At 34.8% G+C, this 18,511-nt stretch overlaps 1 protein-coding gene across 14 annotated transcripts in view; it reads right to left on the reverse strand.

The window, feature by feature from the left end:
- The window catches only part of RALGAPA1 (Ral GTPase activating protein catalytic subunit alpha 1), a 132,373-nt gene that overhangs the window by 76,392 nt on the left and 37,470 nt on the right, over positions 1-18,511 (reverse strand). For 9 of the 14 annotated variants that reach the window (XR_008508448.1, XR_008508447.1, XM_036383999.2 and 6 more), the window contains exons 17-21: positions 16,293-16,433; positions 8,567-10,123; positions 6,522-6,646; positions 4,208-4,424; positions 2,865-3,041 (exon numbers count right to left, since the gene is read on the reverse strand). Coding sequence is in view for 12 of the 14 variants with exons in the window: in XM_036383999.2 (XP_036239892.1) it covers positions 2,865-3,041; positions 4,208-4,424; positions 6,522-6,646; positions 8,567-10,123; positions 16,293-16,433 (2,217 nt within the window). In the remaining 2 variants the exon portion in view is untranslated. The remainder of the gene's footprint in view (positions 1-2,864; positions 3,042-4,207; positions 4,425-6,521; positions 6,647-8,566; positions 10,124-16,292; positions 16,434-18,511) is intronic. The other 5 variants (XM_036384011.2, XM_036384008.2, XM_036384014.2 and 2 more) reach the window with 3 other exon arrangements.

Below are 18,511 nucleotides of genomic sequence, written 5' to 3' on the forward strand. Positions count from 1 at the left end.
AAGTGTTTTTTCAGGGTGATAGAGCCATGCAAGTTAATATATAAATAAAAACTCAAATCAGTAACTGATAATCTTCAGTGTTTATCTACTGATTGAGCTGAGAAAATCCATAGGATGGGAAAGTTCTGTATAGTTAGAGGGGTGTTATTTCCCGTAAAACAGGAAATAACAAGTGTCTGAATGACAGTGCTACAAAGGCATTTTTCTGTGATAGTCTCTGAGCAACCTCTCTAGGCAATTATGTGGTCTCCACTGTGTGATCTGTGGAGAAGGAGCAAGTAGTTGTATTTTTCTTCTGTACTATCTTATGTTTCACATCCTGAATTTGTCTAAAGATCCTTATAAATAGCTGAGTTTAGCCAGAACAGTCACACGACAGAAAAAAAGAGAATGAATATTCACAAAACTTTTCTACACATCAGCACATGTTAAAATGAAAGAATTCCTATTAATTTTAATTGTTAGATAAATGTAACAGGGACACAAAAATATTAGGTGTAAAGTTCAGTATTAGTGATAAAGTGAACTTTAGGGACAGCAATTGAACAATGAGTCTTTTAAATAGTAATTTTCCCAAATTATCGTGAGAATAATTGAAGAATATTTCTCATTTGAGAGAAGTGTCTTTCTTATAAAGAGAACAAATTGTTTAAAGAACTTGACAGAAAATGTTATCACTGTTGTCAGAATAGAAATTGCAGAAAACAATCTTTATTCTGTTGTTAATCTGCAAAGGTCTCTATCTCCTTTAAATGGCTAAGACAATGAAGCTTTTACTATCAATTTCAATCAAAACCTCTATGCAGGATAGAGGGACACTACTGCTTCCCACACAGACTGCTGTCTTGTGTGACTTGCTACTGAGCAGCAGTTTTCCACATGCTTACAAACTAAAATACACCCTTCAAAGATGTTCAAAGAAGTATTTTCTTACTTCATTTCCATCCTGCTCATTAGCTGGGGACAGATGAAAGTAGTTCAGAAAAGGAGCAAGAAAGAGTGATGAGGATGAGAGAAATTGAGAGAGAGTGGGATAGAGAGGGAAAGAAAGTGAATGAGATGGAAACAGCAGGCAGGGAAGGCAGGGAGCAGAGGAAGGAGAGAAAGAGATCTTCATATGATGGAAGAGAATGGACAGAAACAATTATGGAAAATTTGCAGAACTACAGGAGTCTGTCATTAAAAGATACTCCAGCATACGTGGATCCAACCTTGACTGAGACTTCCACAGGTACAACTTGTTCTAGGACTAGTAAACAGCAGACAATAGTCAATTTTATCATTTACTTAGAATATGATGCAATGCCCATATACCAAAACCAAATTATCCTTCCAAAACCCTTCAGATTTAGGAAGAATAGTTTTCTGATCAGCAGAACCACTGAAAACTTGTTTATCGTAAGTGTGTTTTGAGGTTGAGTTTCTGCATTGATTTGCTGGCATCTAATAGAGTGAAATTCACATTGCAGCTTCCATCATGAGAGTCTGCATATATGCAATTTTCACTAGATAGCTGCCTATCTTTCATAAAACATCAAAGAAAATAACATCCTTTTGTTCTCTTATATGTCAATCTAGCAAAAATTAGACAATAGGCTGCAATATTGTTGAGTGCATGGAACAATCAGATAGACAAAACAATTGCACAAGTATTGTTTCCTCAGGAAACCCAGCCAAATGCATGTGACACACAAGAGCTGCCTCTCTAAAACAGTGGTTCAAGCAAGAAGAGTTAACCACAGAATCTCTCAATAGACAATTCAGTCACTAATTGCAATCTTATCAATTCAATTATAGTGCACACTTGGACAAAAATATCAAACAGTAATGAAGTTATTAACATATAAAGACATACAAACAAACAGAAAAAGAACAGATCTACAGCAAGGACTTTCAACAAGCACACAGCAAATAGAAAAATGAAGAGAACACAAGTCAAGCTGAACATTGTGGAACAAGCTGAACAACAATGTCCATGAAAGCTAATACCATTAGCAGAAGGGCACTTTTAAAAAGTTATGGCAGAGGAAGTAAAGATGTCTTTCCATGTCTCTGAAAATGCAGAGTTTGATTTCTAACAGAGAACATGACACAATACGTAGGTATAAGCTTTCATAGAAATATAGGTAACTGTTGCAACTTGTTACTTGTTACAACTAGGGTTGTAACAGGCATGGTAGCATATAACAGCTATGGAACAAGGAGTATGAAAATGACTATGGGCATCTTTACTTCTCATGTACAAAATCTGGTCAGAGATCATTCTTTCAGATCATCCTCATAGAGAAGCATTCTCTCTTTCACATAGGAGCCCATTCCATTTTGGTTAACTGCATCACTTTTCAGTTATACAAATGCAAAGTGATGTTACATGGCCAAATAAGTAACATTTTGCATAATAAAACCTTTCAGTTTCACAACAGACAATATAAAGAGATATTAAGACGGATGCATATAAAAGAATCCCAAGATACTTCAATATGTTACACTGGTTTGAAGGAGCACTATGAAAACCTTCCAAAACAAAAACAATTCATGAAATTAATTATTTAACTACCAGTAATAGAAAGACATTTGTAAGAGATCTAGCATACATTATGATGTAAGAGTTTTGCCTTGGTAATTGTATAGATTTTCTCATGAAGGGTTTAAAATACATTTAGGACCATGGATAACTAAGTCAGACAAAGGTTTTCCACTTATGTTATTTCACATATTACTTTTCAATAGCAATCAAAAATAATTGAAATAAGGGAATAATCTTAAATAGAATATAGATTCTTGGCAGAAGCTGGAAGATGCATTCTTCAGGATGGGTGAAAAATTTCTGAAATAAATACTTTTTTTTTTTAAATCTACTTTACCAGTAATAGTCGCAGCTTCAGCAGACAATGGTTGCTGATTGAGACTACTTGTTTCTGAATCTATGTGGAGTGTAGTTAGACTGGCCACTTCTTGCTCCTCAGCACTTTGTTGCTGTCCTGAAATTGCATCAACGTCAGTAGAAGCTGGCGTCCCTGCCTCAGTGCCAAAGCTGAAATCTGTATGAGAAAAGCATTGTATTAACTTACAGCATAAAAATACCACTAATATGAAAAAACCCCAGAGGCCCAGGACTGCCAAACTAAACAGAAACCTTGAATGTGCATCTTCTATGCTACTAGCACTCTGTTGCAAAATTTAAATAGAATACAACAGCAGAAAGTATTGACTATTATGAATATTCTCCTTCCTGTCATAAATCCATGACCTGATGTCTGCAGAAGACATTCTCGTTGAACATCTGTATTCTGCTTAGTTGTTGTACGTGCATCTACATCTGAATAACACAAAAATAATGGAATCATACATTAAGGAATTTATTTGTAAAATTTACAAACTGGAAGAAATATTCAAGTTTGTTGTGAAAGCACTAACTTCAAACTAAAAATTTTACAGCAAATGACACTAACAAATGTTATCCTCAACATTAATGAGAAAACTGTCAGGCCAAAATGTAGGTTCAAATGCCATGACTATTTGCATAATGGAGACATATATAAAAAATGTAATTTCTTCCAAAAATTCTACCATGTAAATATAATTTTTATCTTATATAACACATGACGTCATAATTCCTAGCAGCCATAATGACCCCTTCTGTTAAACAAGAGTGGGAATAGATAAATAAAATGAAAGAAAAGCATTATGTTAATAAACAAAGCACACTCATTTTAACAAATCACACTAATTGTACCATGATATTACACTTAATATCTTGATTAATCTATAGCTACACAAAGACCACTGTAAAAATATCATAAGCCTTTCTTCAAGTTTTACGTAATCACTTCCAAAAGAATTAAAACAATTTCCAAAATAAATAAGTTTTAATTTTTATATTTTGTGCAAAACAGGTAGATACGCTCCACAGAGATGACAATATTTCTTTCTAACTTCTGTTCAATTATGTTCTCCTCTTTGCATAGTAGTACTCCCGTGCTCTTTTGTTTTGGTATACTAAAAAAACAATAGCCTCTTGTAATAACCTTCCTTGTTCCATTAACTTGCTAATGATTTCAATGGAAAATCAAAATAATCTCTCTCGACAGAAAATTGCTGGCATACAACTTTATCTGGGGAAGAAAAAATAAAAGAACAGATGAAACAAAGGAAATTTGCACTACATTAACCAAAAATACTATTACTTTTGGAAAAATGTACTTGCTTTCAAATTTGCGGCTTTCATACTGGAAGGCGCTGAAGGAGTCGGAGTGGCTGTCGGAGCTGATGAGGTCACTGCTGCCCGCGCTGGCAGGCGACGTCCACTCGGAAGGCACGCCTGGGTCATCCACGGGACGCATTTGGTTCTGCTTGTTCAATATATCAGGAAGGTCTTTAGGAACTTCCAGGCTGCCAGGGCTGCTTCCTCTTCTTGTCACATTCTAAACATTGAAGATACATAAATTGTCTTGCAATCTTGGATGGCTTATTTACATAAAATGGAAAAAGCAATCCCACGTTTGGTGAAATCAGAATGTAACAAACAGTTCTTAAGTACCTAAACCAGAAATTGCCATCATTCTAAATACCAAGACTTTCCAGACCCCCAAATGAGAACCCACGCAGTCACAGAATTTCATAAATACAAGTTTTATTTGCACAATGGATTTTTAGATGTACATTGTAAAACTCTAGGACTCAGAGTAGCATGGGCCACATGGTAGGTAAGATGTGAGAGAGAAAAATAGTTAAAAGTATATTACATCTAAATAACTTAAGAAAACTTGTTAACCTTGGTTTCAGACCTAATGGCCTATAGGCCACCATACTATAATCAAAAACTTAATTTATGGAAGGTGCAAATAAATTGACTAATTAATGCATTGATTTTCTTATGATTAAAACACTACTTCAGTACTGGTTTGGAACACAAAGGACCACATATAACAGAAGTAAGGCATGCAGATTTGCTCATTTTTAAGTAAGGTGGTGGTCTATTTGAAGTCTTTCTTTAAGGTATTTTTTTCCACAGAGAGCACTGTTTGCTTGAGAGGGAAGAGATATCAAAGTAGAAATGCCATTTTATGAAATGCCTTGAAATTTTTATGCATTATGAGACTAAAGATGCCTTCCTTTTATATCAGGCCCAGTCAGTTCTGCATTCTTTTACTACTCTACTACTAATCTCAGACTAATGAGCTTTTTATGATATAGTTTTAGTATTCAATAGATAAAGCAATCCAAAACTAATTTTAGTAAGTTGGTACTGTTTTAAGGAGGCATGTCTGTTGTGTGCTAATTGAAAAAAATGAACAGTAGTTGTGGTAGTCTCATTATTTACTCAAACTTATCTCAGCTCTTTTCTGTTACCTGAGGAAAGTATCAATTCTCCAGAAAAAGAGTAATCCCTCCCTTTCTCTCTTCTAGAACCAGCTGTGATGATTTCTGGTTTATTAATTTTCAGACTAAGTTACCTTTTTCGTGGACTACAAGTTAGCATTTTGTTGTGTAACTCAAGTTACTAACAAGAATACTTTGTGCCAACAATCAAGTTTCATAAACATGAGTTCATTACAAAAGAGAAAAAAAGGATACATATGGACAAACTCTGTAGATTCTTTCTTGCCATTTATAAAATATGATGATAAATAAACAATTTTTAATAACTTTGAAGAATCTTCTTCTGTCCCTTATTATCACCAACTTGTCTAATGACAATTTTCTATAGGAGTATGTCTTACAGAAGCATGTCTTCAAATCACCTTGAAAACTTTAAAGCAAAAGGAACCAAACAATTTTGAAACACTATCTTTAAATTGTTACCCATTCTGTTCTTAATTTGCAACTTTTTTAAATATTTTCTCTTTTGTTACTACTTAATAATCACTTATCTCTTCAAATCAGTTGTAAGCATTCAACAGTAACCAGAAATTCTTAATTTTAAATTGATTATAACTTCGTATTATGAATGCCATTCCAAACAACATGATGCTTTTGGAAAAGTGTAAGAAGAAGGCAAATGGAAAGTTGATTTTATTAGAAGAGCACTACTTATGAGAAATTATTCAACACTTGGAAGTGAAATTTAAAAAAAGGAAAAAGTTATATATTCGCGTAGTTTTGTAGTGTGTTGCAATGTCTATACCTGTAGAGAACAGTACTGAACTACAGCATGCTACTTAATTACATACCATGCTGCAGGAATCCAAATGTACATTTAAACCAGTATTCTGAAAGTGTCTATGTACAGGCAGGCATCTTTGCAGGTGCAATTAAGGCTGTTTAATACAATGAGACTATTCATCTGACAGTAACTTCTGCATTGCTTCCACGATGAAGATTTAATAGATATGAAAACACAAATTCTATAAAATGGCAAGAATCTATGCCAAAGGCAAGGCATAATTAAGCAATATTCTTAATTCTGATTCATAAGAACCACAGAAATACATTTTAGTGAACTGATTTATCATGTCATTGACAAGTTCACACATACATGGAGACTTAAGTATTGAAGTGTAGCAAGTTTAAAGGCTTACCAGTGCATTACCACTGCGGAGTCTCTCAGCTATAAATTCGTCCATGAGGTCAGGAACATTTGTATTGCTACTGTCAATATCACTATCAATAGGGTGCAGCTTTTGACTCATGTCCTCTCTATTAGCTAAAAGCAAATGAACAACCATTTATAGTAAACAGCACACCAAGACATTTTCAAAACAAAATGTAACACTTGAAAAAACCTGCTAGTTAACAGAAATTTAAAAATCAAAATTGCCAAACATGCATTTTAAGAATGTTCCTCTTTTAAAGCAGATTCTACTCTCAGAATTAGTATGGCTTCTTCTTCCCACTAAGCAGGGGTTAGTTGATTTCCAATTCCACCTTTAAGAGCAGGAAGCTTTTAGGTAAGCACTACTCAAAGTTGTTAATGCTTGTTTTAAGGATAAAGCATATGTTCTTCCTCCATATCACAAGTAAGTAAGAAATTCTAAAAAAATTATGTGATTTCTTCAGGCTCCTTCTTCATTGCATTCCTAATGAAAAGCAATGTAGTGGAAAAAAGTAAACTAGGTTGTAATAGATACAAATGACAAATGGCAATTTGGCCCTGTATACAGTTAGTATGAATAGTGCAAACAAAATGTTACACAATATAATTACATGCTAGTGCATGGAATGAAACTTCTAACTCTAGATGATCAATGGTTATGAGCAATTAATGAAGTTCACGCCTTTATCAGTGTTATATTTTTTTATATAACTATACTGTTCATATTTAGCTGTGGCTGTTACACCTGACTTTATGATACTAGCCTTTAAAATCTTCAAGTTATTCCAGTTCATGTTCTCTTTATACAAATTTTTCCCTCAGTGTCATCTCTCATGAGACCACAGTGCAGTTTATTCTAACAATAAGTGTCTGTTGGATTTTAATGTTGGATTTTAAATAACAGGTACTTCTAAAATTGGTGCTTCCTAAATATGTCTTGTTCAGAAGTCTAATTTCTGAAGTGCAGCAAATCATTTTTGCGAGACTCATGACAGTACCACTCTCAGGTGCTGTGCTTACAGAGACTGCCCTCAGGTGGCATTAACATCTTGATGCAGGATGCATTGCAGAATCCTCTGTTAATCATGCCAGCATAACAATGGGGGAAAAAGAAAACCTGCATTACTGCTGAAAGTTAATTTATTGATCATTTACGGTTATGTGAACTAAGACAATGTATATTAGGGTCGCAGCCTTCTTTTTTGATCAGTCCACAGAGGTCTCGTAGTTAGCAGGCGAAAGACCATCAAAAGACCTTCACGAACATCCAAGATTCCATGAAAAAAAGAAAATAATGGAAGATGTTGCCAAGATTTAATTGCAGCTATTTAGATGAATGAATATAGGAAGGCCTATGACATGTTTTGAAACAGACTCAAACAAAACCTTGTGATTAGATTCAGAGAACTGTTGTAATGAAATCATTCCAGTAACAGCAGATTGCTATTTTGGACTAATTTTAAAAAACTATCTAAAATGACTTCCAAATGTAAATTTGACGGGCTCTTTTTTGGTTTTGTTTTGGAGGTGGAAAAGGAGGAAGAGGATGAGGAGGAAGAAGAAAACACACTAAATGAACCAGAAATTAGTTCAACCTAGTTGGTTGGGAGCCAGGTCCTTCTGGCAAAAAAACTACAGAGTGGAATAACACATTCTGATAAAATATGCATTGCCAATCCTTCAATAGGCTTAATTTGAAGGCTCTGCAATGTAGATAAAAATTCAAAAGTCTGAAGGCTTAAGCCTTTATTAGGTCATTTACTGTCTCTTCCTCTTCCCTAATCTGATGATCTTCAGCAGAAAAGAGGTTCAACTAAATATTTTGAAAAGAAAAATTAGTAATTTAAAGTATGTAAATGTAACTTATGCTGGGAGAAAAATCAGCTGGCTATAGGCGCATGCATAACCAAACAGGGAAAGCAGTGATCATCCCAAAGCCTTTTGATTGCTTATCAGAGCTTGCTTCAGTTGCATTAAGCCAAACTGGTGCTGCCTTTCTCCTTTTGCGCTCTGCACACTGTTAGTGCTCACCTGCAGCTTTCCTTCCAAAATAGCCCATTACATGACTGTACAGATCCCTCAGTGGAGCCTCTGCTGGCATTCTGTTCTGCCTCTGTGGGGAAACATTTGCCTTCGGCTTCGAAAGAGCATGTACAACAGTTTTATAAACACCACCCAGGGAGCCCTGCTGTTGTGCCGACTCCTGACCTGGTGCTCTAAAGGCACTACGACATTGGAACTGACTAACGGCAAGACCTTCTTTCTGCAACACAGCTGCTTGAGTTTCTGCAGATTCCTTAACTTGTTTGCTGCCAGCTGAAGCAGTATTGACTGCATCTAGATGCCTATATATTCCAGGTCTAACCAGCTCTGTTGCAGCTGATGAGCTACTGCTTGCACTGGTACTGCTGTTGCTGCTACCACTACTGCTACTACTGAAGCCACCAAGTTTACGAAGTCTTGCTTTCCAAGCAGCCTCTTTGTTCTCAAGAGGATTGTAAAACTGAACTGATTCTGTAGATGGCCTAAATGTAACATGAACGCTGTTTCTTTTTTTAGTTGTTATTTTCATGATTTTGGCCCTATGAGTTACAGTTTCAGATATACTTCTTTTAGCTGGTGCCAGTTTGCTTGTGCCTGTGATGTGAGGCAATTCTTTAGTAAGAATTTTCTTTGCATGGACAATACGCGAGTTGGTCACTTTTTCATTACACTGGGCACTTTTATGCTTTTCAGCTACCGGTGCTTCCACAACTAAATCTACATCAGTTTCAGTGGCTGCTTGCCTGTACAGATATCTCTTCCCTTCTTTGCTGCTAGGACTACTTGACCCACGATCAAACACACTTTCACATTGTTTATCAATATCTAACTGCCTGGCTTTATTGAGCGCTTGATTTCTTGTAAAAAAGTCTACTTGAGTAGGTGCAATATTACTTATAAAGCCACTTGGGTTTTGTTCTAGTTGCAGCTCTGTGTTATTGGCTCTTTCTGCAACAGTGTTGCTAGTTGTGCATTGAGCAGTCTGATCTCTATTTTCTAATCCGTCCAGTGGTAATCTATCGTTCCTACTTACTGATGTATCAACTTCATGAGCAGAAGCCTCAGATTTATCTATCTCAAAGTTACCGCAAAGTTCTTCTTTTTCTTTAATAAGATATTCTCTCAGAGAGGAAAGGAGATCATCTTCACCTTCAAGGTCAACATACTGGCTTTGTTCAAAGGCAGTGTTTGCAAATTCTACCGGCCCTATTAAATGACAAAGATGGTCATAAATACTATCCCCAACTTCCAAGGAGGACTCTCTGCTATTTGTATCAGTGATATGGCTTTCAGTGGATCTATGCATTGAAGAGGTCTCAGTGGAATTCTGTAAGCTTGGAGCATGATGGGATGAACTGTCAATGACAGGAACTGCACCTTTGGCTCGTTCAACTGCGAATGGTTCCAGGATGTCTGAGGTGCTGCTGCTTCGTGGCAGAGGCTGTTCTTCATTTAATGCACCAAAAACTTCACTTGGAGCATCCTCACTCTGAGAAAAATGTCTTACTCGAGGTGGACGTGGAAGAATTTGAGCATCATCAATGTCTGTAGGAAAAAAGTGTATGTAACATGCACAAAAATTTACATATAGAGACAATATATATTTACCACTACATCCTAATGATGTCACTTTAAAAGCCAGAAAAAATCAGAACCTTGTTTTCTTAGGTACAACATGAACACTTTTTCCAATACTAGAGTGTTAAAAACGCACGGACATAATATCCAGTACAGAATGTAATATAAATGAGTTAGACCATCAGAACACAGTTTTAAATGTTAACATGCATGAGAACGAACAGTGAGGTCATGGAACATTTGGAAATACAGTTAAAGCTAGAGCTGTGCCAATAAGTTCAATAATTCAACCAATATTATTCCAGCTAGCTTGTTCAGGAAATGGTTATTGGAATACAAATTAGCTCAACAGCAGTACTCCCTCTGTGGAATTTACATCTTCAGAAAAATGGGCAATTCCAAAGATAACAAGGATGTTTTTTGGAAAATTTGTCTGTTGAAGTGGCAAATAATTAATTAAAATATGTATATATGTATATGTGTGTATATATATAAATTACCGTGATTTCTGAAAGAATACTATAACACAATTGTAAGTATTTTGACAGTGTACATCTAAGGACTAAAGCTTTTAAATTACAAGGAAGAGCTGGCCCTACACAAAAAGGATGACTATACACAACAGAAAATTTAAAGATATACCCTTTTTCCCCAGAAAAATATTTTGTCTCTCATCTTCAAAATATGAAACTAAATACCTAATGAAGGCTTACCTCCTGCTCTTCTTCCAGTTTTACTTCAGCAATATAACATTTTTGACTATTACAGAATTAAGTACTCTGATACCAAAAAACATCCTGCAGCCTCACAACAGCAAACATTAGAGTAAACCCACTTTTGTTTATGAAAAGATCAGAATTTGTTATTACCATTTAAATTAGTGATTCCTTGTTTCTGTTGAGACTCTTAATATGTTAGTGTCAGTAAAAATCAGTTAACTGTAATGAAACCTGCAGTTCCAACATGGATCACCTAGGAATTGTACAGAAGTATCTTCAGCTCATTTCATATCATCCACAAAAATAAAGAACCTTCATGCATCTCTTCAGATTTCCTACTATGTTAGAGGAATACTATATACTATCAAATTACCACTGTAGGCAAGAGTAAATATCCTCTACAGATGAGTAAACTAACTGTTATCCCTTCTGGTCCTTTTATGAGATAAGCACTTAGAGAGCAAGGTAAAACCAGTTTACTCAATTTTCTGTTGGTTTCTTTTTGATGGAATCCTTTATTCCCTAGATTAATTTTTTATTACCTAGTACTTAAAATGTTGTAGAGATACTTTCAAATTCAGGGATAACAGTAAATAGCTTAAATGAATACCAGCAAGAGTTATTTGCCACAATAAACAGACTTACCTTGTTGTTCTATCTAGATGATTTAACTTCAGGACTGCAATGGTGAATTTACTTAATATCAGAAAAAATTTAAGCCCCCTTCCCTCCCCTAACTTTGATGTGTTACAGCTAAAATAAAGTAACTATGTATGTAATTGCATTTTAAAATATTTCTATTATTACTAAATATTATATAAAATATCACTAAGTATTTAATATTATTAGTTAATTTATCTCTATATATTTCAGTAATATTGAATATTGATAATCAGAAGTCCCCTTAAAACCTGTTTTGAGCTGCTTACACTTTTCTGAGAATATCAGAGATGGAGCTGCATTTTCTCATATTCCCCTTCATAACAAAGCATTTAAACCAGATGAATGAGATATGTCTACACTTAATTAAACATGTGTTTCAAGAAGATGAAAAGTGCTATTTCCATGCTCAATTTTTCATAGAAGTTAAAATTTGAGAGTAACAGTTTGACCTCATGCAAAGTTTACTAAACTGTAAAGAAGCTATTAGACAGGAAATTGAGAGATCTATATTGGAAAAAGAGAATAGACATTAACTGAAAAATCATCAAATAGAGCAGAATCTATTATTCCTTCTCTCTTCAGCTTTGATAAGCAACGAATTTCCCATCATTGTTCTTGTTCAACTTATTACTAACTACATGAATTAACACCCTCTGAAACAAATCATGTCTCTCTAACTGGAACTGTTATTTGAAACTCCCTACTGACTTAGGTAGAAATTAACAGAAGTTATGCTAACGTAGTCTCAAGCTATTTCTTACAGCTGTAAAGAATGGACCACAGGATTCAGTCAAAAGTATGCACAATGATATATATGAGAGTCATACATGCAACTGTGATACAGTGATCTCATCTTGAGCCCTCAGTATGCATTTTTCAAATCTATTATAAACTCAACCTTATCTAAAGCAGCAGCCTAGAAATTCCATGCTGTGCATGCATGCAGTGATCATGATCTTCTAGGATGTTAAAAAAAATCGGACAGAGAACTCACAATGCACAAAAAGCAGCTCCACACATTGAAATAAATTCAGCTAGATTCATTTCAATGTTGATCCAGAATTAATTTTAGGTGCTCACATATTCATGAGAGCACCTAAAGTACAAGTACAAGCACATACAAGTACACATCTTCAAACAAATACGTGCTTGCCCCAGTAGAGATTTCTTTTTTGTAGAACGGGAAGAAACGAAGGAAATGAAAAACGTTATTGTGATACCAGCACTGAAAACACAGACAATGTTTAAAAACCCAAATGAACTGCTCCTTCACAACCAGGGCTCACCCTTGCACACAGGTGTACAGTCAGACTGGAACACCTAAAACTCCCAAGGAGTTTGTGTGCCAGCAGGCTGCCCCTGTGTATCTGACCCTGAGCACCCTTAGGAGAAACACTGCCCTGATTCCTCATATGGTGCAGTAAGGAAAAGATTGTAATTGGTACATCTGGCCAATCTCACACAATCACTACTGTCCTAAGTCAACCTTGCCTCTCCTTTTGCTGCTAGAAGGCAGAAAGAGAAGGCAGCTTTTCAGCATCAAGTGTGAGACAGATATGCTAAAATACAAACTCATGGAGAGCCACATTCTGACAAGACAGCATGAGTCCTAACAGAAGATCCCTGTATAACACTGGGGCAGGTTTGTATTTCATCATGCAAAGACTGTTTGGGAAGTGGAGGAAAAAACTTATGTTTTGCTTCTTAGCTTTCAATAGTTGGGGTTTTTTTAAGAGAACACAAGCATTCTGTGAGTTTCTGGGATTAAAGAATAATTACAGCCATACTGACATTACCATTATGATTTCTTTCTATTTCATCTTAATGCTTACTTAATGATTTGGGAGTAAGGTTGTAAAGGCATAATATGCATCTCCCTTTCACATTAATACTCGACTCTTTTAGTCCCAGTAGATAAGGAAAAATCTCCCACCCACAACTAATTAGTTTGCCCACTGCTTTTAGGAATCTTGTCTACATCTCACTGACACTTTTTTTCAGGTCTTGTACCTGAAAATACCCAAGGGTTACAGAATGAATGGTCATTTCCCTAGTTATCTTGTAAATGTGTAAGACTGGATTTCTTATGATTCTGACAGGCTAAAGAAAGTTCTTTTTAGAAATATTGCAGATTTGCAACAGATATGCTATATCAAATTACTTTATTAACTAAACACCTTAGAGCATAAATCACTTCCACTTTCCAGATACTACCTGAAAAGTTGCGAATATTCTGCACATGGAAATACAGCATAACTGAAACTACATGAAGGAATCATGATCTTAGGAAAATCATCCTCTATGATGCTAGATGACTGGATGTCAATATTGAACTTCTGCAATATATTTTATCAATCTACTGATTGACCTTCAAATTATGTCTCACAAATTATAATCAGGTTTTCTGCCTTACCCTTGAAAATTAATATACAGTACATAAGGTAATAGCTTGGTCATAAACGCTTTCTGTTACACTACCTGCCCAGATTCACCAGTGTTTAGTGGGTCCACCTTTCAATGATGAGTTTCACAGCTAAAAAGAAGCTGAAAACTACTTCCAAAAACTTTATATTAGGCAGCCTATTATTCTGGAATAATTTGAAATGTCATCTCCTTCAAGTTGCGTTGGATTGTAAAGTAATTTTGGATAACAGGGATATTCATATAATCCTGTAATAAGATGAACAGTTGTCACTACTAGCTAAACATCATTCATTACCTAGAACACACTTACAATAGAAACAATTTGATTCCTTCCCAGATTACATGTTGTACGTCTGGAAACAGAAGGCTTTCAGAAAATAATATATTTAATGTAAGAAGAAAAGGCAAGAAAATGATAAAGCTTCGTGTTTAAATAAAAAGGGAAGAAGAAAGAGAGCACAATTAAAAATGCAGAAAATTAAAAGAGCAAAGTGCACTCTGATCCAGTGGACAGGGTTTCTCTTTCTCTGCTATTTCCCCATCAACACCCTAATAGCTTGCTTTTTTAACTAGAATTTTTTAGTTTTCTGGCAATGGTCAAGATTCCTGGGCACATCATGAAGCTGCTGCAACACTCATTTGTTTGAGAAGACATCAAAACCAGGAAGGGCTTAGGACTTTTTGTATGTTAGAAGTGCAATGGCCTGTAACGTCACTTTACTTTTATAATTGCATTGGTCATGCAGTTTTTGCATTGGATGATTATCAACATAAAGAATAATAGCAAGAGAGCCAGTAGGTCTGGGACACATTACAAGTAATTTGCAAGCCAGGACTTTTCAGGAACATGGATGATAAAACTGACTACAAAAGCACTTCTGCTTGGTTCAAGAAAGGGTAATTAAGTAGCAGTAATTATGTGATGAAATACTATTTCACTGTGAAAGCTCATAACCCTTCTGTGGGTGTCCTGAAGGTCTTCATTAGGCACTGACTATTTCCAACAACACTATGGCCAGGAAGGACACATTCTCTAATAGATTGTTTACGTATCATCCCTATAAAATCTCTATCTTCTAAGTTATAATCACTTGTATCTCAGAAGAGATACTCTTTGCACTCATACTTTTATTATTTCTTACATATAATTTGTATTTTTTAAAATTTTGTTTGTGGTGTCAAGAATTGTATTCAAATACTTTGTAATTATTCATTGTGAAAGTTTGGTCTCTCTAGAGTGGGTTCTTTGAACTTTCTTGATTTTTCAATAAGGTTTTCAGGCTGAATACTAAGGCGTCAAGTTTCTGCTTCACAACAAGAATTTTGTGACACGTGACACATGATAAAATACAATTATGAAGGTACAGTTCTTGGTACTTCTTGGGTAATAAAGACACGCAGGAGAGACAGAAAAGAAAAAAAAATCTTCCATAAAAATATTATTGTCATGAAGTCCTTATATTTGTATGCCATTTTGACTATATATAGTCCTCCCACTGTGCCTTCATTTTTTTTTTCCACTCATTGATACAAAGGCATAGTCAGCCTTAACAAATTACAAATTTATACCTATGCAATATCTGGAAAAAATTAATTTATCTGAAAACATGTATTTTAGAAGTCTATGCTAATTCTAGTTGTTTAATCTATTTGTTCAAAGAAAAGTATCCAAAGTAAGCCACGGTCCAACTTGTAGCCAACCACCCTGCTGGACCAAACAATGTTGAAGAAACCACAATCCTAAAAAATGGATCATTTGGAAAATAACACCAAAACATCACACTTGAGAATTCCACACTACAGATTTTTTTTCATGTTTTTATATAGTAATGAAAAACAGGAATACTCTAAAGGATATTATATGATACCATATTCTTTTTTCATGGGAGCTAGTGTATCATCATGGTTGTTCACACAACATCTATGACACTGAATTAAAAAAATTTACACAGAAAGATGTAAATGGCAAATTAAAGTAAAATTTCTTCCTTTCCCTCCCTCACTCATCCAAAATAAAAATTTTAGATTAGTTGTAGACAGATATGGTATTGCTGCTTACCAATAAATTGGAAAAGCGGAAAGATTTCTCAAATTTTCTCTTTTATGATAATAAACATTGGCACAGCACTAACTTCTAACAGTTCCAGAATGAATTGTAAAATAGCATGGTATCTTACAAAACTCAAAATATTAATTCTTAATCTCTTCCCCTCTCCCACCATCCCCAAAGTATTTTTACTTTGAAAAATTTAATGGTTTAGCAGAATTTGAAAGCAGAAGGTTTAAAAAAGTGACAAAGGGGGTGCAGAAATTAGCAGAGGTGGCACTACCTGAAAGCTCATCAGAAAGGGGAGTGAGAACAATATCAGGCAAGAAGGGTTTGGAAGTATGGATCAGAACAGGAGCACTTTTAGCACTGCGTATATAGGCCGATGGCAGAGCACATTCACCAATGGATCGGCTTCTCATGGCTTTAAAAAGGAAAAGAAAGAAGTGGGGAAGGAAAAAAGAAGAGTGACTATAATGAAAGGCTTGTGTCACAGAAAAAGCAGCAACAGAGAAAACAAAGATAAAAAGGAAGAAAGTTCAAAAATTAAAACATTTCAGCACGGCAGATATTGGCAGAGCTGTAAGAAAGAAAAAATCAGTGGACACATAAGACATTCTGAGTTTTCAACTTTTATGTAAAGCAGCAACAATGCCTTTATTATGACGATTACAGAGATTTTGCATTTGAAATCAAGAAGCTAATTAACACATTTTCCCACTGCATCAGGGGTTGAAAAATCAAAGTTAAAGTTACTCCACAAGAACTCTGAATTTGATTTTTTTAGCAGGAAAAGTAACTTGTACTACATTTGTATTTTTCTAGTTTCCTTTGATTTTCTCCTGAAAATGCATCACACATATGTATCACACATATGCCCATACTCTTGAATTCATGTTCTCCAAAAGAGATTCAAAATCATAAGGAGAAATGATCAGTTCTGTGTGGAGAAATTTGCAATACAGCTTGTTATAGTTCCACATTAAAAATGAAATTACTGAAGTGAAACGTTTTAACTAAGAAAAGCATTAATTTTTTTATCCATGGAGTCTGGCTTTTAATTGATACTGGATAAATCTTGCCAAACTGATGTTTATTCATGTTTTCATATCTCACATCCTGCCAACAGTCCTACAGAATAAAAGATGTACATAAGAATTGTGGTATTACAATCAAGGTTATATCTGCAGCTTTTCTAATAGATTTAAATGAATCTTTGACATTTGCTTTTCTCTGTCAGAGCAACACACAGCAAGAACTAATACTGCATTCAACCTCAAAGTACTCTGGAAGTTCTTAAAAAAGTAATATTCTATGTTTCAAGTAGCTTAGTTTCATACTGTTGTAAATTTGCTAACTTGTTTTAAAATCATTGCTGATAGAATTCATTAAGGAAAATTCAGAGTATCTAGCATAAATATTGTCACTGCAATACTTAATCAGTCTGAATTTTTCTCTATATATTTTCAAAACAACACGGAATATAGACTTAGGATCTTAGTGCTCCTGATCTGCATGGGAATCAAATGTACGTGAATGGAGTGCAGTGAAAGTTGAGCACATCACACTTCAAAACCAGGTTAAAGAATTACTGCCAATAACAACAACATGCAGATAACCTGGGTAGGTCACATTGAGCAGAAAATACATTTGACAAATGCAGCACAACTTAAGTGGAGTCTTAAATTCAGTTTGAAAAACAATTCAGAAAGACAATCCTTTTAAGACTGAATGCTCTAGTAAACTTTGTATGACAGAAACTTTTTTTTAAAAGGCAGTTATGTGTAAGGCTTTAGTATCAGTTTGATTAAGAGACGCAGTAATAAAATTCAGGATATAGTTACAGTTAGATGCATTACATTCATCACTGTGAATCTTACAATGAATGTAGGCAAGAGAAAAAATAAAAACCACATAGTAAATATTAAGGATCTTTTCCAGGCTAAATTATTCTAAATAAATAAAGCTTTTGATATTGGTTACTGTGTTGATTACAAATCTTGACATAAAGTGTTCCTTTTAATTTGACTGGATTTTTTTTCCACCATATTGCATTCAATTTAACAGTTAGGTGGAGGCAGACAATATCAGAACATGTAGATATTTGATAGTTTATAACCTTCCACTATTGTCTATACAAAAGCAGAACAATAGGTGAGTAAATTCTTTCTGACACAATATTTTTATAGGACCAGAACCTGCTGCCTAAGCCAAAACTCTTGTATCTAACCTTACAGATTTTTCAACCCGTATGCATACTATGCTGAAAGGCCCTTTTCAAAAATTATTTTAAATAAGCTTAAGCTAAAAATGTACACACTGCATATCAAAACAGCTTTGATTTTTTACGTGAGTAACACTCACACACACATATTTGGTGCAGCAATAAATGTGTGCTGGCATGATGATGGCTGAAAAAATAGAGGTGCAAAGATGTACACAAAAATGTGTACAACATAAAACAGATGAAAAAGAAACTCCAGCTTTTTCTTACCATAAAAT

Source organism: Molothrus ater, chromosome 6 (genome assembly GCF_012460135.2).
Source record: "Molothrus ater isolate BHLD 08-10-18 breed brown headed cowbird chromosome 6, BPBGC_Mater_1.1, whole genome shotgun sequence".
Lineage (NCBI taxonomy): Eukaryota > Metazoa > Chordata > Aves > Passeriformes > Icteridae > Molothrus > Molothrus ater.